This window comes from Macaca fascicularis, chromosome 1 (genome assembly GCF_037993035.2).
Source record: "Macaca fascicularis isolate 582-1 chromosome 1, T2T-MFA8v1.1".
Classification (NCBI taxonomy): domain Eukaryota; kingdom Metazoa; phylum Chordata; class Mammalia; order Primates; family Cercopithecidae; genus Macaca; species Macaca fascicularis.
In genome coordinates this window covers 202,190,098-202,215,745 of record NC_088375.1, presented here as the reverse complement: position 1 = coordinate 202,215,745, position 25,648 = coordinate 202,190,098, and the positions used below count along the sequence as shown (strand labels likewise).

The 25,648-nt window shown below is 44.4% G+C and overlaps 1 protein-coding gene across 4 annotated transcripts in view; it reads right to left on the bottom strand.

The window, feature by feature from the left end:
- YARS1 (tyrosyl-tRNA synthetase 1) overlaps positions 1 to 25,648 on the bottom strand; it is a 44,542-nt gene that overhangs the window by 15,246 nt on the left and 3,648 nt on the right. For 2 of the 4 annotated variants that reach the window (XM_045375416.3, XM_045375406.3), the window contains 5 exons: positions 22,663 to 22,809; positions 22,343 to 22,518; positions 16,237 to 16,366; positions 8,624 to 8,704; positions 2,372 to 2,464 (listed from right to left, as the gene is read on the bottom strand). In XM_045375416.3, the coding sequence (XP_045231351.1) occupies positions 2,372 to 2,464; positions 8,624 to 8,704; positions 16,237 to 16,366; positions 22,343 to 22,518; positions 22,663 to 22,701 (519 nt within the window). In that variant the 5' untranslated portion in view covers positions 22,702 to 22,809. The remainder of the gene's footprint in view (positions 1 to 2,371; positions 2,465 to 8,623; positions 8,705 to 16,236; positions 16,367 to 22,342; positions 22,519 to 22,662; positions 22,810 to 25,648) is intronic. The other 2 variants (XM_074013222.1, XM_074013226.1) reach the window with 1 other exon arrangement.

The window sequence follows — 25,648 nt, the reverse complement described above, 5'->3', positions numbered from 1 at the left end:
AGCTGGGATTACAGGCACCTGCCACCACGCCTGGCTAATCTTTGTACTTTTATTAGAAATGGGGTTTCACCATGTTGGACAGGTTGGTCTCGAACTCCTGACCTCAGGTGATTCGTCTGCCTTGGCCTCCCAAGGTGCTGGGATTACAGGCATGAGGCACCACGCCGGTCTTTTTTTTTTAAATTTGTTTATTCTATTCTATTTATTTTATTTTATTTTATTTTTTTCTTGAGATGGAGTCTCGCTCTGTCGTCCAGGCTGGAGTGTAGTGGCGCCATCTCGGTTCACTGCAAGCTCCACCTCCTGGGTTCACGCCATTCTCCTGCCTCAGCCTCTGGAGTAGCTGGGACTACAGACGCCCGCCACCACGCCCAGCTAATTTTTTGTATTTTTAGTAGAGACGGGGTTTCACCGTGTTAGCCAGGATTGTCTTGATCTCCTGACCTCGTGATCCGTCTGCCTCGGCCTCCCAAAGTGCTGCGATTACAGGCGTGAGCCACCAGGCCCGGCTTAAATTTGTATTTTAAAAAACTTTTTGGCTGGGTTTATTATTAATATATATTTATTATATAATATATATTTACTTTAATATATATTATATATAGTATATATCATATATTATATATATATAATTTTTAAAAAAGGCCGGCGCAGTGGCTCACACTTGTAATCCCAGCACCTTGGGAAGCCAAGGCAGACGGATCACCTGAGGTCAGGAGTTCGAAACCAGCCTGTCCAACATGGTGAAACACATATATATATATAAACTTCTCCAAGTGATTCTGATTTGGGAACTACTGCTAGGCCTGATTACCAGGGTGAAGAAACAGCAAATGTCACCAAACAGGATGAGTGATATGATATTTGTCAGAGTAATAAGTGACATAAGGAGTATTTTAATGTGAGAGAAAAGGGAATGAGTATATTCTTTAAAAATATGGTAACAGGGAGGTCAGACGCAGTGGCTCACACCTGGAATCCCAGCACTTTGGGAGGCCGAGGAGGGTGGATCACGAGGTTAGGAGTTCAAGACCAGCCTGGCCAAGATGGTGAAACCCCTTCTCTACTAAAAACACAAAAATTAGCCAGGCGTGATGGCACGTGCCTATAATCCCAGCTACTCAGGAGGCTGAGGCAGGAGAATTGCTTGAACCTAGGAGGCAGAGGCTGCAGTGAGCTGAGATCATGCCACTGTACTCCAGCCTGGGCGACAGAGCAAGACTCCATCTAAAAAAAAAAAAAGAAAACAAAATGGTAATGGGGTGAGGTTGGAAAACAACAACAAAAACAAAAAAATACAACAGTATACATGCATATAATCACCAATGTCTGATCAAAGTTTGAGATGTCATATTTAAAGAACTAGATGAGTGTCCAGATGTGACTTAAACCAGAATCACCTAGTAGGACTTCAAAGAAAATACAGATTCCTGGTCAGGCATGGTGAGTCACACCCATAATCTCAGCACTTTGGGAGGCCGAGGAGGGCAGATCACTTGAGGTTAGGAGTTTGAGACCAGCCTGGCCAACACGGCGAAACCCCGTCTCTACTAAAAAATACAAAAATTAGCTAAGCGTGTTGGTAGGCACCTGTAGTCCCAAGCTACTCAGGAGGCTGAGGCAGGAGAATTGCTTGAACCTGGGAGGCGGAGGTTGCAGTAAGCTGAGATCGCACCACTGCACTCCAGCCTGGGTAACACAGTGAAACTATCTCAGAAAAAGGAAAAAAAAAAAAAAAAAAAAAGGGAGAGGAAGGAAGGAAGGAAGGAAATACAGATTCCTGAGTTCCTCTCAGAACTACTTTATCAGAATCTCTGTGGACAAGGTCTAATCAACACTTTTTTTTTTTTTTTTTTTTAAATTCCCTAGATGATTCTGAAGATAAGCCATGTTTGGGAACCCAGAACTCAACCTTTCACATCTTTGGATTTCCACGCTCTAATGATCAGAATCAAAGTGAACTTTCCCTCAAGTACATGAGCTCAAGAGGGACTCTTAAATATTAAAAGATATCATAATATTAGTGATATCAAGTATTACCCTAGGAATCAAAATGCTAATTAGTGAAAGGCAACCATAGTGCTCTCATTAATAAGGCTGAATTTTATCACAGTTCTATGAACAAAGAAATTACTTTTGCTTATATATATTTTTTATCAGCAGCAAAAACCATTAAGTTATGATTAGATCTCATCAGGACTGCTCTGGATCCTTCGATACTAAAGAACCACTGAAAGAACTGAATGGTGTGATGCATCTTCTAACTCAAATATTGGAGAATTCTAGTTAGCCAGGTCACTGTTCTTTTCAGTCCTCCATCTGTCCACTGAGGCTGAAGATTTCTAAATTGAAGTCTCAGCTGACAACTTACCTCTTCTGAAGAGCTCATTTTGCTGCCTGTTAATCCTGGAACCATAGGATTCATCAGATGGACCCGTTTTGAATAGCCAAGTGCAGGGAGGTACTGAGAGATTAGAGAAACACACAAAAGCAGGTATTAGTCTAAGTTCCTCCTCAGTGCCCTGATCTCATCTAACTTGGCCAGCAACTGAGTAGCTGTTATATTGCTTCCAATCTTTTTATAACAAATATAAAGATTTAGTTTTTGACAGTGATTGTAATTCAAGCAAAGTTTTTTTCCCTACTGCTTTTCTGTCGTATTACATTGTGAGGCTATTGGATTTACGTCACCGTAAACAATAAAAGATGGAAATACATAAAACAACAGGGTAAGCTGGGCGCGGTGGCTCACACCTGTAATCCCAGCACTTTGGGAGGCTGAGGTGGGTGGATCACCTAAGGTTAGGAGTTCGAGATGAGCCTGGCCAACATGGTGAAACCCCATCTCTACTAAGAATACAAAAATTAGCCGAGCGTGGTGGCAGGCACCTGTAATTAATCCCAGCTACTCGGGAGGCTGAGGCAGTAGGATTGCTTGAACCCGGGAGGCAGAGGTTGCAGTGAGCCGAGATCGTGCCACTGCACTGCAGCCTGGACAACAAGAGCGAGACTCCACCTCAAAAAACAAAAACAAAAAACAAAACAAAAAAACCCAACAGGGCAGCAAATCTTGAGCGAAGGGAAGTAAGGTGACTACACACTCGCCTTGGCTTTCTCACTGAGGGTATTTTTTTGCAAACCAGGTGCTGAGAAAAAGAGACCAAGCAGACAGTAAGAGACTAAGCAGGGGAAACGGCTATTGGAGTTCAGGGCTGCAGGAGGCTAGGGATTGGGATGGGTTCTTCAGCCTATGTCAAAATTCCCCACTGACTTCTTGGCTGACTCATAACTGTGTATGCACATAGTGAGATACCAGGAAGTCTGGCAGAGAACAGGCTCTGGGAGGCTGGAGACCTCGGCAAAGATTTTGGAGGCTGCACAGTATTGGGGAGACAGAGATGAAAGTTTAGGTCCAATCAAAGTAGAGAGGGCTTTCTGAACACCCTGATATTTCAGTTTGAGTCTCTAGAAAGGCCATGCTCTAGGAATAAGGACCACACCACAGGAGTAAAGGCCAAGCTGAAGTAGATGTGTTCTAACAAAGCCTAAAACCAACCCCTGACAGAACCCAGGTGATAAGTCAGTAATTTAGCAATCTACAGAAAACATAGCATCCTATAAACATAATCCAGAGGGTCTACAATGCATCTATAATCCCTTTGATACAAAAAAAAAAAAAAAATATATATATATATATACTAGAAATGGGAAGCAGAGAAAAGTGGTTGACAGTCAAGAGAAAATAGTCAATAGAAACAGATTCAGAAACAATCCAGATATTGCAGTAAACAGGCCATGATGCCAAAATAACTGTGATTGGTATGTTAAAGAAAATAAGAGTACATAGGCAGAATAGGCAGGAAAAACAAACCAAAAAGGAAATAAGAAAAGACAGACAAAAATGGATGAAAGAGAACTGTAAAAGATAATTGGAATCTACAACAAGAATCAAATGGAAGTTCTAAAATGTCACAATTTAATACTGGATTTAACAGAAGACAGGATTGATAAACTTGAAGAAAGTTCAATAGAACAGATCCAAACTAAAGCACAGAGGGAACAAAGAAAGGAAAACAACAGAACAGAATATGAAACATGAGTTTTATAAAGCCCCTAGAGGAGAAAGAGAAAAAGAGAGAAGCAGTATTTGAGGAAATCATGGCAGACAATTACCCAAATTTGATGAAAACAAATCCACTGGTTCAAGAAGCTCAGCAAAATCTAAGCAGGATAAATACAAAGAAAACTATAGCTGAAAACATCATTGCTGGTCAGGCACAGCAGTTCACACCTGTAATTCTAGCAATTTGGGAGGCCAAGGCAGGCAAATCGTTTGAGCTCAGGAGTATGAGACTAGCCTGGCCAACATGGTGAAACTCCATCTCCGTAAAAAAATACAAAAATTAGCCAGGTGTGGTGGCGCACATCCATAGTCCCAGCTACTTGGGAGGCTGAGGTGGCAGGATCACCTGCGCCCAGGAAGTCGAGGCTGCAGTGAGCCAAGATCAATCACTCTAGCCTGGGCAATGCAAGCAAGACCCTGTCTCAAAGAAAACAGTAACAAAAACATCAGTCAAATTGCTGAAAATCAGAAACAAGAAAAAATCTTAAAAGCAGTCAGAGAAAAAACATATTATCTGTAAAGGAGAAACAATAATACTTACAGGTGACTTTTCAGTCGAAACTATGGAAGTCAGAAGCCAATGCAATGATTCTTTAAAGGTGCCAAAAGAAAAATAATTCCAAACTTCAAATTTCATACCCAGTGAAAGAAATAGATGTTTTCAGATAAAAGAAAGCTGAAAGAACTCATTACTGAAAGAACTGCACTACAAACACAAAATACTAAGTGGGGGCTCTTTAGGTTGAAGGAAAATGAACTCACACAGAAGCAAAGAACTGCAGGCAAGAATCAAGAGTATCAGAAAAGGGAAGTAGGGGTAGATATAGATGAAAAGTGACTTAAAAAACAATTATAGGCTGGGTGCAGTGGCTCACGACTGTAATCCCAGCACTTTGGGAGGACAAGGTGGGCGGATCGCTTGAGGTCAGGAGTTCAAGACCAGCCTGGCCAACATGGTGAAACCCTGTCTCTACTAAAAATACAAAAATTAGCCGGGCGTGGTGGCGGGCACCTGTAATCCCAGCTACTCATTAGGCTGAGGCATGAGAATCCCATGACAGGCAGGCTGATGTTGCAGTGAGCCGAGATCACGCCACTGCACTTCAGCCTGGGCAATGGAGTCTCAGTCTCAGAAAAAAAAAAAAAAAAAAAAAAATTGTAATAATGTCTTTAAGATTTATTTTATTTTATTTTTGAGATAAAGTCTCTTTCTGTTGCCCAGCCTAGAGTGCAATGGTGCGATCTTGGCTTACTGCGACCTCTGCTTCCCAGGCTCCAAGAATTCTCCTGTGTCAGCCTCTTGAAAAGCTGGGATTATAGGTGCACACCACTGTGTCCGGCTAATTTTTGTATTTTTACTAGCAATGGGGTTTCATGATGTTGGCCAGGCTGGTCTCAAACTTCTGACCTCAGGTGATCTGCCTGTCTTGGCCTCCCAAAGTGCTGGGATTACAGGGGTGACCCACTGCACCCAGCCAAGGATTTAAAATTTATGTAAAAAATGAGTTTTGAGGCCGGGCGCGGTGACTCATGCCTGTAATCCCAGCACTCTGGGAGGCTGAGGCGGGCGGATCACGAGGTCAGGGGATCAAGACCATCCTGGCCAATATGGTGAAACCCCGTCTCTACGAAAAATACAAAAATTAGCTGGGCATGGTGGTGGGAGCCTGTAATCCCAGCTACTCAGGAGGCTGAGGCAGGAGAATGGCTTGAACCCAGGAAGCAGAGGTTGCAGTGAGTCAAGATCACATCGCTGTACTCCAGCCTGGTGACAGAGCAAGACTGTGTCTCAAAAAAAAAAAAAAAAAAAAAAAAAAAAGAGTTTTGCCGGGCACGGTGGCTCACACCTGTAATCTCAGCACTTTGGGAGGCCAAGGTGGAAAGATCACGAGGTCAGGAGATCGAGACCACCCTGGCTAACACGGTGAAACCCCATCTCTACTAAAAATGCAAAAAATTAGCCTGTAGTCCCAGCTACTTGGGAGGCTGAGGCAGGAGAATGGCTTGAACCCAGGAGGTGGAGCTTGCAGTGAGCCAAGATCGCACTACTGCACTCTACTCTGGGCAACAGAGCAAGACTCTGTCTCAAAAAACGAAAACAAACAAACAAAAAAGAGTTTTACTCCAACTGTTGTTGGAGCAAAAATGTAGTAAAAATGTTTCTTGCATTATTGGGCAGTGGTAAAAATATCTAACTTAAACTGTAATAAGTTGCAAGGCTACATGTTGTAATCTCTAGGGCAGGAATGGGCACACTGTTTTAGAAAGGGATAGTTAATAAAGATTTTAGGGGCTGGCATGGTGGCTCATGCCTGTAATCCTAGCATTTTGGGATGCTAGGGTAGGTGGATCATGAGGTCAAGAGATCAAGACCATCCTGGCCAACATGGTAAAACCCTGTCTCTACTAAAAATACAAAAATTAGCGGGGTGTGGTGGCGTATGCCTGTAGTCCCAGCTGCTTGGGAGGCTGAGGCAGGAGAATCGCTTGAACCCAGTTGCAGTGAGCCAAGATCATGCCACTGCACTCCAGCATGGGCGACAAAGTGAGACTCCCTCTCAAAAAAAAAAAAAAAAGAAAAGAAAAAGAAAAAGGAAAAAAAAAAAAGACTTTAGGCTTTCTGGTCCACATATGCTCTCTACTGCATATTCATCATCTTTTTCCACAATCCTTAAACAATGTAAAAACCATTCTTAGCTCATAAGTCATACAAAAACAAGGTATGGGCCAAATCCCTGCTGTAATAATAAAAGAAGGTCCAACTAAAAAGTTAATTGTGCAGATAAAATGAAATAACAGGCCAGGCCCAGTGGCTCATGCTTGTAATCTCAGTACTTTGAGAAGCTGAGGCAGGTGGATCACGAGGTCAGGAGTTCGAGATCAGCCTGGCCAACATAGTGAAACCCCGTGTCTACTAAAAATACAAAAAAATTAGCCGGGTGTGGTGGCGGGCGCCTGTAATCCCAGCTACTTGGGAGGCTTAGGCAAAGAGTCGCTTGAACCTGGGAGGCAGAGGTTGCAGTGAGCCGAGACTGCGCCACTGCACTCCAGCCAGGGAACAGTGCGAGACTCAAAAAAAAAAAAAAAAATAAAATAAAATAAAAACAATTAATCAAAAAATGTATTTATTTTATTCTTTTTTTTTTTTTTCAGAGACAAGGTCTTGCTTTGTCACCCAGTTTGGAGTGTGATGGTGTGATCATGGCTCACTGCAGCCTTAAACTCCTGGGCTCAAGCAATCATTTTGCCTTGGCTTCCTGAGTACCTGGGACTACAGGGGCGTGCCTGGCTAATTTTTTATTTTATTGTGGAGACAGGGTCTTGCTATGTGGCCCAGCCTTGTCTCAAACTCCCGGGCTCAAATGATCCTCCTGCCTCAGCCTCCCAATGTGCTGGGATTACAGGCATGAGCCACAGCACTTGGTCCTCAAAAAATTTATATTGTGGCTGGGTGCAGTGGATCACACCTGTAATCCCAGTGCTTTGGGAGGCTGAGATGGGTGGATCACCTGAGGTCAGAAGTTCGAAACCAGCCTGGCCAACACGGTGAAACCCCATCTCTACTTAAAAATATAAAAATTACCTAGGCGTGGTGGCAGGCGCCTGTAATCCCAACTACTCAGGAGGCTGAGGCAGGAGAATCGCTTGAACCCGGGAGAGGGAGATTGCAGTGAGCCGAGATCAAGCCATTGCTCTCCTCCAGCCTGGGTGACAAGAGCGAAACTCTGTCTCAAAAAAAAAAAAAAAAAAAAAAAAAAAAAATATATATATATATATATATATATAGAGAGAGAGAGAGAGAGAGAGAGAGAGTAAGCATTTCTGCATTCATTAAATATATCAAAAAACTAAGCCAGGCACAGTGGATCTCACCTATAATCCCAGCACTTTGCGAGGCCAAGGCAGGAAGACTGCTTGAACCCAGGGGTTTGAGACCTGCCTGGGCAATACAGGGAGGCCTCATCTCTGCAAGCAATTTTAAAACTAGCCGAGTGTTGCGGCATGCACCTGTGGTCCCAGCTACTTGGGAGGCTGAGGTGGGAGAACTGCTTGAGCCCAGGCCCACACCACTGCAGTCTGGCCTGGGCGAGAGATCGAGAACTTGTCTCAAAAAAAAGACAAAACAAAGAAAAAGATGCTGGGAAATGCGAACCAAATGCTCTGTGAAAGGACAGTAGTTCCATCTGGTAATGCCTCTCCTTAGAAACTGGGCTATTAGGAAAGGAGTAAATCCAACAGGTGTGGGAGCAGCTTCCTGGTTGTCACCAGGCACATGGGCTTTGGAGTTTGAAAGATTTGGGTACTAATAATTCCTGCTCAGTTACTAACTGTGTGATATTGGACAACTTTTTATTCTTCTATCCTCAGTTTTCTCAACTGCAAAACAAGGAGAATATTTACCATACACTATGACTAGTGGGACTGACCATCATAGTTCAATAAACATAGTTGCATACCGCTGAGGCGCAAGTGAAAAAAGACAGGAAAGCGGACACTCACCTTCTCTGCAAAGGTGAAAATCTTTCTCTGATCAACGCCTCCAAATTGGGCATCTACTTTTAAATACTCTTCATCCAAAGCCTGTGGAAAGAAACACATGAACATAAACATCTACTTTATTTTTTTGAGATAGAATCTCACTCTGTTGCCCAGGCTGGAGTGCTGTGGCATGATCTTGGCTCACTGCCACCTCTGCTTCCCAGGTTCAAGTGAGTCTCCTGCCTTAGCCTCCTGAATAGTTAGGATTACAGGCATGCACCACCACGCCCGGCTAATTTTTTGTACTTTTAGTAGAGACGGGGTTTTGCCATGTTGTCCAGGCTGGCCTTAAACTCCTGAGCTCAGGTGATCCACCCGCCTTGGCCTCCCAAAGTGCAGGGATGACAGGCAAGAGCCACTGTGTCCGGCCTAAACATCTACTTTATTTCTTCTATATAGGTCTGAGAAATCAGAAAGTTTAGGAAATTACTAGATTTTTCAGAAGGTAAAGCCAAGAAGAAAATAAAACAGCAGTCAGCCTCCCTCTTGGCCTCAAAAGCTGCAAAGACAGTTGCTGAGTGCTTGTGGTGAACATTACTCCATGTGGATGTCATGGGATAAAAAAATAAGAGTAGTCTCTGCCCTCAGGATATGCAGAATCCTGCAGGGAGGGAGAGAAGAAGGAAACAAACCGTAGTCATGCCAAAAGCATCCTACTGAATAAGGTGGCCTACGACAAATGACATATAAGTAGCATAAAGAAGTCCTGTGAGAATTCGGGAAAAAGGTAAGACTGAACTAGAAAATAGTGACTGTCTGGGTGCGATGGCTCACGTCTGTAATCCCAGCACTTTGGGAGGCTGAGGTGGAAAGATCACTTGAGCCCAGGTGTCTCTACAAAAACAAAAAACAAACAAACAAACAAAAATTAGCCAAGTGTGATGGCATGCATCTACAGTCCCAGCTACTCAGGAGGCTGAGGTAGGAGGATCACCTAAGCCCAGAGAGCTTGTGGCTGCAGTGAGCCATGATTGTGCCACTGCATCCCAGCCTGGGAGACAGAAGGAGACCCTGTCTCAAAAAATAAAATAAAATAAATAAATAAAACAGTGACTGTCCTTTATGACATGCCAGGCCTGCTGCCAGCTCCGTGGATGGTGAGATAAATCAGATCCAGACTCTCCCTTCAAGAAGCCCAATTATCCAGCTGGGGAGAGACATGTAACAGATCATTTCAACTCAGTGTGCTAAGGGCTAACCTAGATGTTCATATAAGGAACAGTGTTGACATAAAAGAAGAAATTATCTCTATCTAGTTAGATGGGTGTGGGGAGGGCTTCCTAATATCAGACTGTGGGCTAAGCTTGGTTTTGAAGAACATATAGATGTTTTTCATCATGCAGAGGAAACAGAATGTGAGAAGGCACAGAGGTGTGAAGTGTTTAGGGAAATTCTGAGTGATTCAGTCTGCAAAAGTACAAACCTCAAGGAAGGTGGGAAGCAGTGACTGATAAGGTTAGAAAAGTAGGTAAGGACCATTAAATGTCATGCTAGGGTGCCTAGTGTTATCTTAACCAGTGAAAGGTTTTAAGGAGAGGAGAAAGATGACTAGCACTGTAGGAAGATGGCAACAGTAACAGGGCAGGGTAGACTTGAGACCCATGGGTCGGAGACAAAGTGAATGGCTCAAAGGCTATTGTGAAAGTCTAAGTGAGAAATATTGATGAACAAAAGACAATAAGGACGCAGAGCAAGAATGAATTTAAGACATTTTTAAAAAGTAGAATTGATAAAATTTAGTGCATGATTGGCTGAAAGGAAGAGGAAGAAAAGGCTGAACAAGCAGGAATAATCTAGAACAGCATTATCCAACACAATCTTCTGTAGTGATGAATATGTTATATGTCTGTGCTGTCCAATACAGTAGCTAACCAAGAACTTGATATATAGCCAATGCGACTAGAGAATAAAAATTTCCATTTTATTTAATTTTAATAGCCACTAGCCACATATGACTAGGACTAGAGGCTACTGCATTAGACAGTACAGACCTAGTTCTTTCTTTCCTTTTTCCCTCCCTCCCTGCTTTCTTTCTTTTTTTCTTTTCTTTTCTTTCAAGAGATGGAGTCTCACACATACAGAATAAGAGAGAGATGGAGTCTTGCTATGTTGCCTAGGCTGGTCTTGAACTCCTGGCCTCAAGTGATCCCCCCTCCTCAGCCTCCCAAGTACTTGGGATTATAGGCATAAACCATGGCACCCAGTCAACAGTGCAGAACTAGCATGTCTCCGGGTTTTCTTTCTTTTTTTTTTTTTTTAGATAGGGTCTCACTCTGTCACCCAGGCTGGAGGGCAGTGGTTTGATCTCGGCTCACTGCAACCTTGACCTCCTGGGTTCAAGCAATTCTCCCACCTCAGTTTCACAAGTAGCTGGGACTACAGGGGCATGCCACCACACCTGGCTAATTTTTGTATTATTTGGTAGAGATGGGGTTTCACCATATTGGTCAGGCTGGTCTTGAACTCCCCACCTCAAGTGATCAGCCTGTCTTGGCCTCCCAAAGTGTTGGGATTACAGGCGCCAGCCACTGCACCCAGCTCCAGGTTTAACCTTGGAAAATGTCTCTTTGAGGTGACAAGGGAAATTTTTATTTTCTCATATCAAACATTATAGAGGGCTAGATGTGTTGGCTCATGCCTGCAATTTCAGCACTTTGGGAGACTAAGGCAGGAGGATCACTTGAGGCCAGGAGTTCAAGACCAGCCTAGGCAACATAGTGAGACCCTGTCTCTACAAAAAATTTAAGAAAATTATACAGATATACAAAGAAAAAGTTAAGTCTATCCATATTTTCATCTTGCCTTCACAAGGTAACCAGTATCAACAGCTTGGTTTGTATTTTTTTTTTTTTTTTTGAGATGGAGTCTCGCAGCATCTGTCACCCAGGCTGGAGTGCAGTAGCGTGATCTTGCCTCACTGCAAGCTCTGCCTCCTGGGTTCACACCATTCTCCTGCCTCAGCCTCCCGAGTAGCTGGGACTACAGGCGCCTGCCACCTCGCCCAGCTGATTTTTTGTATTTTTAGTAGAGACGGGGTTTCACCGTGTTAGCCAGGATGGTCTCGATCTCCTGACCTCGTGATCCGCCTGCCTCAGCCTCTCAAAGTGCTGGGATTACAGGCGTGAGCCATTGCGCCGGTCTGGTTTGTATTTTTCTATCCTTTTCCTTGCTCATACAAATATACATGCACACAAAGGAAACAGAAGGATGCTTCTTTTAAACAAAACATGTATTTGTTTTGTTTAACAGAAAATAGGATCATGCTCAAATTTATTTTCACATATCACTCTGAAGTTTATTTCCTTTATTAAGATTATGATAAAAAGGATTATGATTAACATAAAGGTGTATGAGATGAACAATGTCTTAAAGGACAGACAGGTAGCGAAGGAATTATAATGGAAGAAGTAAAAGAGTATCCCAGGAAGCAGGGGAGGAATAGGAGAGACGCACAGCAAGGCCTATAGGTTGGAGAAGAACAGCAAATGCATGTATTTAACTGGTGCCAGGAGAGAGGTTTGTGTACAGTACAGGCATACCTCAGAGACACTCTGGGTTCAGTTCCAGACAGCCACAATAAAGTGAGTCACTTGGATTTTTTTGTTTCCCAGTGCATATAAAAGTTGTGGTTACACTATACTGTAGTCTATTTAAAGTGTGTAATGGCATTATGTCTACAAAAACGTACATACTTTAATTTGGTTAAGGTATGGCCAAAAATGCTAACCATCATCTGAGCCTTCAGCAAGTCATAATCTTGCTGGTGAAGGTCTTGCCTCCATGTCTGATGGCTGCTGGCTGATCAGGGTGGTGGCTGCTGAAGGCTGCGGTGGCTGTGGCAATTCCTTAAAATAAGACAACAATGAAGTTTGCCACATCAATTGACTCTCCCTTTCATGAAAGCTTTATCTGGTGCAGGTGATGCTGTTTGATAGCGTTCTGTCCACAATAGAACTTCTTTCTTTTTTTTTTTTTTTTTTTTTGAGACGGAGTCTCGCTCTGTCACCCAGGCTGGAGTGCAGTGGCCGGATTTCAGCTCACTGCAAGCTCCGCCTCCCGGGTTCACACCATTCTCCTGCCTCAGCCTCCGGAGTAGCTGGGACTACAGGCGCCCGCCACCTCGCCCGGCTAGTTTTTTGTATTTTTTAGTAGAGACGGGGTTTCACCGGGTTAGCCAGGATGGTCTCGATCTCCTGACCTTGTGATCCGCCCGTCTCGGCCTCCCAAAGTGCTGGGATTACAGGCTTGAGCCACCGCGCCCGGCCAGAACTTCTTTCAATACTGGAGTCCATCCTCTCAAACCCTGCTGCTGCTTTATCAACTAAGTTTATGTAATATTCAAAATTCTTTGTTGCCATTTCAACAATGTTCGCAGAATCCTCACCAGTAGTTTCCATTTCAAGAAACCACTTTCTTTGCTCATCCATAAGAAGCAATTCCTCATCTGTTCAAAATTTATCATGAGATTGAAGCAATTCAGTCACATCTTCAGGCTCCACTCCTAATTGTAGTTCTCTTGTTATTTCTACTCCATCTACAGTGACTTCCCTCACTGAAGTCTTGAACCCCTCAAAGTCGCCCATGACAGTTACCATCCACTTCTTCCAAACTCCTGTTAATATGGATATTTTTACTTCCTCCCATGAATCACGGATATTCTTAATAACACCTAGAATGCTGGATCCTTTTCAGAAGTTTTCAGTTTACTTTGCCCAGATCCATCACAGGAATCATTATCTATGGCAGCTATAGCCTTTTGAAACGTATTTCTTAAATAGTAGGACTTGAAAGTTGAAATCACTCCTTGATCCATGGGCTACAGAATGGATGTTATGTTAGCAGGCATGAAAATAACGTTCAACTCCTGAACATCTCAAGCTCTACAGAAGCTCTCCATCAGAGCTCTTAGGTGACCAGGTGCACTGTCAATGAGCAGTAATGTTTTGAAAAGAATCTTTCTTTCTGAGGAGTAGGTCTCAAAAGTGGGCTTAAAATGCTTAGTAAATCATACTGTTAACAGATGTGCTACTATCCAGACTTTGTTGTTCCATTTATAGAGCACAGGCAGAGTAGACTTAGCATAACTCTTTTTTGAGATGGAGTCTCACTCTGTTACCCAGGCTGGAGTACAGTGGTGTGATCTCGGCTCACTGCAACCTCCGCCTCCCGGGTTTAAGTGATTCTCCTGCCTCAGCCTCCCGACTATAGCTGGGACTGCCAGACGCGTGCCACAATGCCTGGCTAATTTTTTTTTTTTTTGAGATGGAGTCTTGCATTGTTGCCCGGGTTGGAGTGAATGGCGCGATCTCAGCTCACTGCGACCTCTGTCTCCTGGGTTCAAGCAATTGTCCTGCCTCAGTCTCCCGAGTAGCTGGGACTACAGGTGTGTGCCACCACACCCAGCTAATTTTTATATTTTTAGTAGAGACGCAGTTTCACTATGATAGCCAGGCTAGTCTCGAACTCCTGACCTCGTGATTCGTCTGCCTCAGCCTCCCAAAGTGCTGAGTTACAGGTGTGAGCCGCCACGACTGGCCTAATTTTTCTTTTTTTTTTTTTTTTTTTTGAGACGGAGTCTCACTCTGTCGCCCAGGCTGGAGTGCAGTGGCCGGATCTCAGCTCACTGCAAGCTCCGCCTCCCGGGTTCACGCCATTCTCCTGCCTCAGCCTCCCGAGTAGCTGGGACTACAGGCGCCTGCCACCTCGCCCAGCTAGTTTTTTATACTTTTTAGTAGAGACGGGGTTTCACCGTGTTAGCCAGGATGGTCTCGATCTCCCGACCTCGTGATCCGCCCGTCTCGGCCTCCCAAAGTGCTGGGATTACAGGCTTGAGCCACCGCGCCCGGCCAATTTTTCTTTTTCTTCTCTTTTTTTTTTTTTTTTTTTTTTTGTAGTTTTAGTAGAGACAGAGTTTCACCATGTTGGCTAGGCTGGTCTTGAACTCCTGGCCTCAAGTGATCTGCTCACCTCGGCCTCCAAAAGTGCTGGGATTATAGGCATGAGCCACCATGCCTGGCCTATATAGCCTAATTCTTAAAGGCACTAGGATTTTTGGAATGTAAATGAGCATTGGCTTCAACTTCAAGTCATCAGCTGCATTAGCTTCTAACAAGAGATTCAACCTGTCCTTTGAAGATTTGAAGCCAGGAATCAAGTTCTCTCTAGCTACGAAAGTCCTAGATGGCATCTTCTTCCGATAAAAGGCTATTTCATCTACCTTGAAAATCCATTGTTTAGTGTAGCCACCTTCATCAATGATCTTATCTAGATCTTCCGGGTAACTTGCTGCAACTTCTACATCAGCGCTTGCCGCTTCACCTTGCACTTTGACATTATGAAGATGGCTTTTTTCCCTTTAAACATCATGAACCAATCTCTGCTAGCTTCAAACTTTTCTTGTGCATCTTCCTCACTTCTCTCAGCCTTCATAAAACTGAAGACAATTAAGACCTTTCTCTGGAGTAGGCTTTAGCTTAAGGTAATATTGTGGCTGGTTTGCTCTTCCATCCAGACTATTACAATTTTCCCCATATCAGCATAAGTGAAAATTATGTCTGTTTCACTTCCTATTTTTCAGGTGTTCACTGGAGTAGCACTTTGAATTTCCTTCAAGAATTTTCCCTTTGGAGTCACAACTTGGCTATTTGGTGCAAAAGGCCCAGCTTTCTGCCTGCCTCGGCTTTTAACATTCCTTCCTCACTAAGCTTAATCATTTCTAGGTGTAGATTTAAAGTGAGCGATGTGCGGCTGGGCGCGGTAGCTCAAGCCTATAATCCCAGCACTGTGGTAGGCCAAGGTGGGTAGATCACAAGGTTAGGAGTTCAAGACCAGCCTGGCTAAGACGGTGAAACCCCGTCTCTACTAAAAATACAGAAAAATCAGCTGGGCCTGGTGGCAGGTGCCTGTAATCCCAGCTACTCGGGAGGCTGAGGCAGAGAATTGCTTGAACCCGGGAGGCGGAGGTTGAAGTGAGCCAAGATCGCGCCACTGTACTCCAGCCTGTGTGACAGAGCGAGACTCTGTCTCAAAAATAAATAAATAAATAAATAAATAAATAAATAAATAAATAAAGTGAGAGATGTGTGACTCTCCCTTTCACTTCAACACTTAGAGGCCATTGTAGGGTTATTGATTAGCCTTATTTCAATATTGTCCTGTTTCAGGAAATAAGGAGGCCAGGAGAGTGGCAAAATGACTGGATGGTAGAGGAGTCAGAACACACACAATATTTGTTAAGTTCGTTGTCTCATATGGGCACAGTTTGTGGTGCCCCAAAACAATTACAATATTAACATCAAAGGTCACAGATCGCATATAACCATGCAGATATGATAATAATGAAAAAGCTTGAAATATTGTGAGAATTACTAAAATGTGGCACAGAGACACGAAGTGAGCACATGCTGTTGGAAAAATGGTGCTGGTGGACTTGCCGGACACAGGGTTGCCACACACCTTCAATTTGTAAAAAACACACTATCTGTGTAGTGCAGTAAAGCAAAGCGCAATGAGATATGCCTGTCATCAAACCAGAGCAGAAAAGGCCATCGGGCCATTCCATCCCACTTAAGTACCTGCAGTCCGGGGTACAAGAGACCACTCAGCAAAGGGTGCTCCACTTGCTTTACCACCTCAGCTCCAGCCTTCTTGGAATCGTGCTGTGTGACTACGGAGGACAGTCTGTACACATCGAGTGTGTACTCTCTGAAGAGGAAAGGAAGAGGGGACAGCTGTAAGCCTGGGCCTAGGCCTCAGTTTCCTAGGGCAATCTAAAGCACATTAATTTACTTCCCTAACCTTAGTGTAACCAGGGATCTCAGTTTTAAAAATATATTTTAATCACCAACTTTCTTCTTCTTCTTTCCCTCCCTTCTGGCAATGCATGCTTATGTAATTATGTTCTTGCTTAAGAAATTCCAGAGAGGAGGGTGAGGATTCAAAAACTACCTACTGGGTATTGTGCTGATTACCTGGGTGACAAAATTGTCTGTACACCAAACTCCTGTCACATGTAATTTACCCAAATCTGCACATGCAACCCTTGAATCTAAAATAAAAGTTGGAAAAAAAGAAAGAGATTCCAGAAGCCAATCTTGAAACAAACTAGGCATGGAGCCCAGACTGCAGAATCCTCCTGCTCAGAGGGAGTCTGGAACAATTAGTCCATCACCATCAGTCTGAAGTCAAGATAACACCAACCATACCTCCTGACAGGCAATTATGCAAGACAGCCATCAGAACAAAGACACACAGACCCTGCATTCTCACCACTCCTGCATGCCTCCCATACCAAGCTTCCCTTTAAAAACACTATGGTAAAATTTAGAATTTAAGATAGTACTTTAGTACACTAGTTCACCATCTTCTCAGTTTGTTGGTTCCCTGATTAAACCTGCTTTTCCTCCCACCAACCCTTGTCTCTTGTGTCTGGCTTTCAAGTGTCTGGGCAGCCAAACCTGAGTCCAGTCACATTAGGACATTCAAACAGAGCACTGCCTGATAGCTTCTAAAATGGGATGGACCTATCCTCTCAACTAAAATACTACTTTATTTATTTATTTATTTATTTATTTAAAGAGACGGAGTCTTGCTCTGTCGCCCAGACTGGAGTGCAGTGGCATGATCTGGGCTCACTGCAAGCTCCACCTCCCAGGTTCACGTCATTCTCCTGCCTCAGCCTCCTGAGTGGCTGGGACTACAGGTGCCCGCCACCATGCCCGGCTAATTTTTTGTGTGTTTTTAGTAGACACGGAGTTTTATTGTGTTAGCCAGGATGGTGTCAATCTCCTGATCTCGTGATCCGCCCGTCTTGGTCTCCCAAAGTGCTGGGATTACGGGTGTGAACCACTGCACCCGGCCAATATTACTTTATTTTTATGTTTTTCCTTTTATCTTTTTTTTTTTTTTTTTTTTGAGACAGGGTCTCACTCTGTTGTTGGGCTGGAACACAGTGATGTGATCGGAGCTCACTGCAGCCTCAATCTCCCTGGGCTCAGGTGATCCTCCCATCTCAGCCTCCAGAGGAACTACAACTACAGACATGTGCCACCACACATGGCTAATGTTTCTATTTTTTGTAGAGACGTGGTTTCCCCATATTGCCCAGGCTGGTCTGGAACTGCTGGGCTCAAGCAATCTACCCACCCCAGCCTGCCAAAGTGCTGGGATTACAGGTGTGAGCCACAGTACCAGACTTCTTTTTCCTTTTAAAAAGAGGGCTTTAATTAGTATTTTTCTTCACTTCTGGAAAATGTTCTGCCATTATCTCTTGAAATACTGCTTCTCTGCCATTCTCCTTCAGTCTCTTCATTTGGAATGCCTTTTCAACTGATATCAAAATTTCCCAGTCTATTTCCATGTTTTTTTTGTTTTTGAGACAGAATCTTGCTCTATTGCCCAGGCTGCAGTATAATGGAACAATCAGTCACTGCAGCTTCCATTTCAGCTCAAGTGATCCTCCCACCTCAGCCTCTTAAGTAGCTGGGATTACAGGTGCATGCCATGAGGCCTAGCTAATTTTTTTGATTTTTAGTAGAGATGAGGTCTCACTATGTTGCCCACTCTGGTCTCAAATTCCTGAGCTCAAGTGATTCTCTTGCCTTGGCCTCGCATAGTGCTGGGATTACAGGCATGAGCCACTGCATCCAGCGCCCCCACCCCCTGCCAATTTTTTTTTTTTTTTTGAGATAGAGTCTTGCTCTGTTGCCCAGGCTGGAGTGCAGTGGTGTGATCTTGGCTCACTGCAACCTCTGCCTTGTGGGTTCAAGCAATTCTCCTGCCTCAGCCTCCCGAGTACTGGGATCACAGGCATGCCTGGCTAATTTTTGTATTTTTAGTAGAGACAGGGTTTCACCATGTTGGCCAGGCTGGTCTTGAACTCCTGACCTCAGGTGATCCACCTGCCTCAGCCGCCCAAAGTGCTGGGATTACAGGCGTGAGCCACCATGCCTGGCCCTAAAGTCATTTTTGTATATAGAAAAATATCAAGTGACTTTAAAGAAAGATAGTTTTATTTATCCCAGCTTCCCATATCCCAAATTCTCTTAAGTTCTTGGAGAATAAAAATCGTGCCTGTGTTCTTCACAGGTATAACCCCAGTTCCTAGACTAGTGTCTCGCACATAGCAAGAATTCAATACATATTTGCAAGACTCACTCCCTCACCTTATTCAGGTTTCTGCCTAATGTCATTTTAGTAGAGGGTTTCCCTAACCATCTCATTCAAATTGAAACCCCCCGTTTCCCAAAAACTTTCTCTACCCTGGGCTGCCTGCTTTGTTTTAGCTATTGCCATCTGATACACATATAACTTATTATTTACTGTCTGTATTTCCTTGCTGGAATGTAAGCCCCATTAGGATAGGGACTTTTGTTTTGGCTTACTTTTGCATATCCAGTATCTAGAACAGTGCTTATCATATACCAGGGGCTCCATAAAGATCTGTAGATTAAATGTAAAAATGAATAAAATTTCAGGTACTCTACAAAGGCTGTAGATTCAAAGATGTTCATATGCTTTATTTAGTCATTTCTTTTTCTTTCTTCTCTTTTGAGATGGAGTCTCACTCTGTTGCCCAGGCTGGAGTGCAGTGGTATGATCTCCACTCACTGCAATCTCCACCTCCTGGGTTCAAGTGATTCTCCTGCCTCAGCCTCCCGACTAGCTGGGACTACAGACGCGCGCCACAATGCCTGGCTAACTTTTTTTCTTTTTTGAGACAGAGTCTTGCATTGTCGCCCGGGCTAGAGTGCAATGGCACGATCTCGACTCACTGCGACCTCTGCCTCCCGGGTTCAATCAATTGTCCTGCCTCAGCCTCCTGAGTAGCTGGGACCACAGGTACATCCCACCACACCCAGCTAATTTTTATATTTTTAGTAGAGATACAGTTTCACTACGATGGCCAGGCTAGTTTTGAACTCCTGACCTCGTGATTTGCCTGCCTCAGCCTCCCAAAGTGCTGAGTTACAGGTGTGAGCCACCATGCCTGGTCTAATTTTTTGTATTTTTTAGTAGAGATGGGGTTTTGCTGTGTTGGCTAGACTGGTCTCAAACTCCTGGCCTCAAGTAATCTGCCCACCTCAGCCTTCCAAAGCACTGGGATTACAGGTGTGAGCCACCATTGCCTGGTCCTATTTTTCTTTCTTTCTTTTCTTTTTTTGAGAGATGGGGACTTGCTATGTTGGCCAGGGTAGTCTTGAACTCTTGGCCTCAAGCAATTCTCCTAGCTTGCCCTCCTAAAGTGCTCAGATTATAGACATGAGCCACCCTGACCAGCCTATATGCTTTATTTAAAGCCCTAAATGTATCAATAATGAGGAATGGTAAAGAAAATTATATTAGATGCAGTAAAAAGAGAAATATACTAGTAAGCAAGAGATCTGGGTTCACATCCTGATTCATTTACTTACTAGATATATAAACTTGGGAAAGTTAAATCTGAATTAATTTCCTTATCTGTGAAATAGGACAAAATAATGCTCATTTTAAAAAGTTGTTCTAAGGGTTAAAATGCAAAAGTGACTAATAGAGTGCTATGTACTTATACATGCATATCTGAGGTTTTAAAATTTTTTAAATGTGAAGACAATGAGGTAGCATGGGGAAATTACCTAAGAAAGAGTAAGTTGGCCGGGCGCGGTGGCTCAAGCCTGTAATCCCAGCACTTTGGGAGGCCAAGACGGGCGGATCACGAGGTCAGGAGATCGAGACCATCCTGGCTAACACGGTGAAACCCCGTCTCTACTAAAAATACAAGAAAATTAGCCGGGCGAGGTGGCGGGCGCCTGTAGTCCCAGCTACTCGGGAGGCTGAGGCAGGAGAATGGCGTGAACCCAGGGGGGCGGAGCTTGCAGTGAGCCGAGATCGCGCCACTGCACTCCAGCCTGGGGCACGGAGCAAGACTACGTCTCAAAAAAAAAAAAAAAAAAAAGAAAGAGTAAGTTAGGCCGGGCATGGTGGCTCACACCTGTAATCCCAGCACTTTGGGAGGCCGAGGCAGGCGGATCACAAGGTCAGAAGATCGAGACCATCCTGGCTAACATGATGAAACCCCGTCTCTACTAAAAATACAAAAAAATTAACCAAGAGAGGTGGTGGGTGCCTGTAGTCCCAGCTACTCGGGAGGTTGAGGCAGGAGAATGGTGTGAAGTCGGGAAGCGGAGCTCGCAGTGAGGTGAGATCACGCCACTGTACTCCAGCCTGGGTGGCAGAGCAAGACTCCATCTCAAAAAATATAAATAAAAATAAAAAAAAAGAGGCCGGGCGCGGTGGCTCAAGCCTGTAATCCCAGCACTTTGGGAGGCCGAGATGGGCGGATCACGAGGTCAGGAGATCGAGACCATCCTGGCTAACACGGTGAAACCCCGTCTCTACTAAGAAATACAAAAAATAGCCGGGCGAGGTGGCAGCGCCTGTAGTCCCAGCTACTCGGGAGGCTGAGGCCGGAGAATGGCGTGAACCCGGGAGGCGGAGCTTGCAGTGAGCTGAGATCCGGCCACTGCACTCCAGCCTGGGCTACAGAGCGAGACTCCGTCTCAAAAAAAAAAAAAAAAAAAAAAAAAAAAAAAAAAAAAAAAAAATAAAATAAAAAAAAAGAAAGAGTAAGTTAGGTCGGGGGCAATGGCTCATGCCTGTAATCCCAGCACTTTGAGAGACCGAGGCGGGAGGGTCACCTGAGGTTGGGAGTTCAGTACCAGCTTGACCAACATGGAGAAACCCTGCCTCTACTAAAAATACAAAATTAGTTGGATGTGGTTGTGCATGCCTGTAATCCCAGCTACTTGGGAGGCTGAGGGAGGAGAATCACTTGAACCCAGGAGGCAGAGGTTGCAGTGAGTCAAGACTGCGCCATTGCACTCCAGCCTGGGCAACAAGAGCGAAACTACATCTCAAAAAAAAAAAAGAAAGAGTAAGTTAAACATCAGAACATGAAATATCTATGCTAACATTCCAAATATGAACAAAACTCACAAAGATAAAAAGCAATAACAATTGTTGGGGTGGTGAAAAACAAGTGAAATATTTTTCTTTCACTTTTCTTTTTTTTTTTTTTTTTTTTTTGAGACGGAGTCTCGCTCTGTCGCCCAGGCTGGAGTGCAGTGGCCGGATCTCAGCTCACTGCAAGCTCCGCCTCCCGGGTTCGGGCCATTCTCCTGTGTCAGCCTCCTGAGTAGCTGGGACTACAGGCGCCCGCCACCTCGCCCGGCTAGTTTTTTGTATTTTTCAGTAGAGATGGGGTTTCACCGTGTTAGCCAGGATGGTCTCGATCTCCTGACCTAGTGATCCGCCCGTCTCGGCCTCCCAAAGTGCTGGGATTACAGGCTTGAGCCACCGCGCCCGGCCCACTTTTCTTTTCTTATTATTTGCTGAGGCTGGAAGAGAAAGGGAGGCTGAATTGTTCACAATCACTCTCCCATATGCTGTGAGTTTTGCAAGGCCAAGGACTTTGTTATGGTTATGTTTGTATTTCCAGCAAATACGACAGTATTAAGGCATTTACTAGTCAGTATACTTCTGATGGATGAATTACAAGGACAATGAGTATAAAGTTTTAAACGGTTCTTAATAGGTCATGCCAGACAGCTTCTAATTTAAATGTAAAGAATGACTGGACTCCACAGGCCTGTAATTAGCTAGCAGCACCAGAGCCACAAGGAGGGTGGATGATCAAGCACTTACTTGCTGAGCTGGTAATCAGTGCCTTTGATGAACTTGAGCTTCTCCAAGGGCACACCAATGCTCTCCAGCATTGCTTTGATCACATTCTCATAGTAACTGACTCGGAGTTCTAGAAGTTCCCATGGGGCTTTCATGTTATCCAGGTATGCGTGAAGGTCCGCAAACAGAATTGTTACCTGGATAAGAGATAAGGGGCTACCAAAACGCGAATTTGTCCAAATACCTCCAACCTATCTCCTCCAGCCCCACCCTGTCCTTGTTAAGTCTCTCTTGGGTCTCCTTTGGGTCATCCCTCAAGGGCTTATAGCATTAGTTCTTACCTCACATCCTGCCTTCAAGAAGTCCGCAATCTTTGACATGGGCACAAAGTAAGCCACATGTGGTTTGCCCGTGGTTGCTGTTCCCCAGTAAATTTTAAGTTCCCGCTCCTTCAGTATCTCCTTCAGCTTATCTTCCCCCAGCACCTCCTGTTGTGGAAGCAGAAGAGTTAGTTTAATGTCGGTGTCCCACCTTGCTCATCCTTTACCGTGTGACAAGGAAAACAAAAGGATGTGTCACTGGAGATCCAGGCTCAGAGCCATCAAGGAGGTCCAGCCATGCTCTCAGTGTGGATGTGATACCCTATCTTGTTTTAACCCGAATTGACTCTCCCTTTGCTGAGAGAGCCAGACAAACTCCATTTTGGCTCCTTCACTTGCAGCCCCTTGCAGCCTCTTACCCACCCCCCTCCTCAAGGACTTAACTTGTGCAAGCTGACTCCCAGCACATCAAAGAACGCAATTAACTGATAAGATATTGTGGCAAGCTATATCGCAGTTCCCAGGAATTCACCCGGTTGATAGTACCCTAAGCCCCCACATTTGTGTCTGGCTGATGGTACCCAAAGCCTCCGCGTCTATCACTTGTGATGGATTTAAAGCCCCTGCACCTGGAACTGTTTGTTTTCCCATAACCATTTGTCTTTTTAACTTTTTTGCCTGTTTTACTTCTGTAAGATAACTTCAGCTAGGCTCCCCCTCCCCTTTTTAAACCAAAGTATAAACCATTTGTCTTTTTAACGTTTTTGCCTATTTTACTTCTGTAAGATTACTTCGGCTAGGCTCCCCCTCCCCTTTCTAAACCAAAGTATAAAAGAAAATCTAGCCCCTTCTTCAGGGCCGAGAGAATTTTGAGCACTAGCCGTCTCTCGGTCGCAAGCTAATAAAGGACTCCTGAATTCATCTCAGAGTGTGGCGTTTCTATATAACTCGCTCAGTTACAACATGGAGAGCCAATGTAAAGTTGATGCTGCTCCTAGTATCACCCCCGATGCTGGGGAGTGGGGACATGCCCCTAACTGCATCTTTGCCTGTAGCTACCTGTAAACCAAAACTAAACTCTAAGCCCCCCAACTGATGGAATGGACCCCACATTTTGGCCAACGGGATCCCAAAGAAATCTAAAAAACTAGTTCAGGCCAACGCAGGAAGGAAGGGTCTGACTTGCCTCATTATACCCCTCTCCCTTTGGAGTATATTTATTCACTTATTTTTTGGAGACAAGATCTTGCTATGCTGCCCTGGCTGGAGTCCAGTTGTGCAAACACAGCTCACTGCAGCCTAGACCTCCAGGCTCAACAATCCTCCCACTTCAGCCTTCCTAGCAGCTTGGGGCTACCAGCGCATGTACGCCTGGCTAGTTTTTTTGGTTTAGTAGAGAAGTCTCACTATGTTGCCCAGGCTGGTCTCGAATTCTTGGACTCAAGTGATCTTCTGGCCTCAGTCTCCCAAAGTGCTAGGATTATAGGTGTGAGCCGCTCCACCTGGTGATCCTCTGGGGTTTAGACACAATTGACCAGCATGAACATTAAAACACAGATAGTAAGATCGACAAAACAAACTCTCTGTAGCAATAAGATACCAAATTCCAACCTGATTCTGGTATAGCACCACAAGACAGATAGCAGACCCTAAAGGAAATCAAAGTATTTTACCCCAAAAGATATTTATTTGACATATTTTGAAATGACCCTGCAAAACTGTCTCTTGTGGGGGGAAATGTGCGTTCTGTAGAGAAATCTCCTACCCATACTAAGTCTTTTCTGGAGAGTCTGACACCTTTTAAGGTCAGATAACAGACATTCACCATCAATTCTCTCTGAAGCCAGCTACCTGGAGGCTTCACCTATATGACAAGAACCTTGGCTTCAGCTGGGTACAGTGGCTCAGGCCGGTAAATCCCAGCACTTTGGGAGGCCAAGGCGGGCGGATCACGAGGTCAGGAGTTCAAGACCAGCCTGACCAACATGGCGAAACCCTGTCTCTACTAAACATACAAAAATTAGCAGAGCACGGTGGCAGGCGCTTGTAACCCCAGCTACTCAGGAGGCTGAGACAGGAGAATCGCTTGAACCTGGAAGGCGGAGGTTGTAGTGAGCCAATATTGCACCATTGCACTCCAGCCTGGGCAACAAGAACAAGACTATGTCTCAAAAAAAAAAAAAAAAACAAACAAACCTTGGCTTCCACAACCCTCCTTATCTTAACTCAGCTGACTTCAACTCTTCAGGCAGAGTTTAACTCTTTCAATCAATTGCCAATCAGGAAATCTTTGAATCCACCTATAACCTAGAACTCCCACCCCCTTTCTGGGCAAACCAATGTATACCTTACTTGTATTGATTTATGTTTTTGCCTGTAACTTCTGTCTCCCCAAAATGTATAAAACGAAACTGTAACCTAACCACCCTGGACACATGTTCTCAGAACTTACTGAGGCTGTGTCAGGTGCCATGGTCTTTCAACTTAGCAAAATAAACCTCTAAATTCATTGAGACTTGTCTCAGATACTTTTTTTTTTTAAGATGGAGTCTCACTCTGACTCCGTCTCAAAAAAAAAAAAAAAAAAAAAAAAAAAAAAGATGGAGTCTCACTCTGTCGCCCAGGCTGGAGCGCAGTTGGAGTCTCACTCTGTCGCCCAGGCTGGAGCGCAGTGCTGTGATCTCTGCTCACTAGAACCTCCGCCTCCGGGGTTCAAGTGATTCTTCTGCCTCAGCTTCCAGAGTAGCTGATGTTACAGGCACACACCACCACACTCAGCTAATTGTTTGTATTTTTAGTAGAGATGGGGTTTCACCATGTTGGTCGGGTTGGTCTCAACTTCTGACCTCAAATGATCCACCTGCCTCAGCCTCCCAAAGTGCTGGGATTATAGGTGTGAGCCACCACACCTGGCCTCAGATACTTTTTGGTTTACATACCTCTAACTCACTCTCCTTCCTTTCATAGCCAATTTCTTGAAACAGTTGTCTCTTCCTTTGGTCTCCAT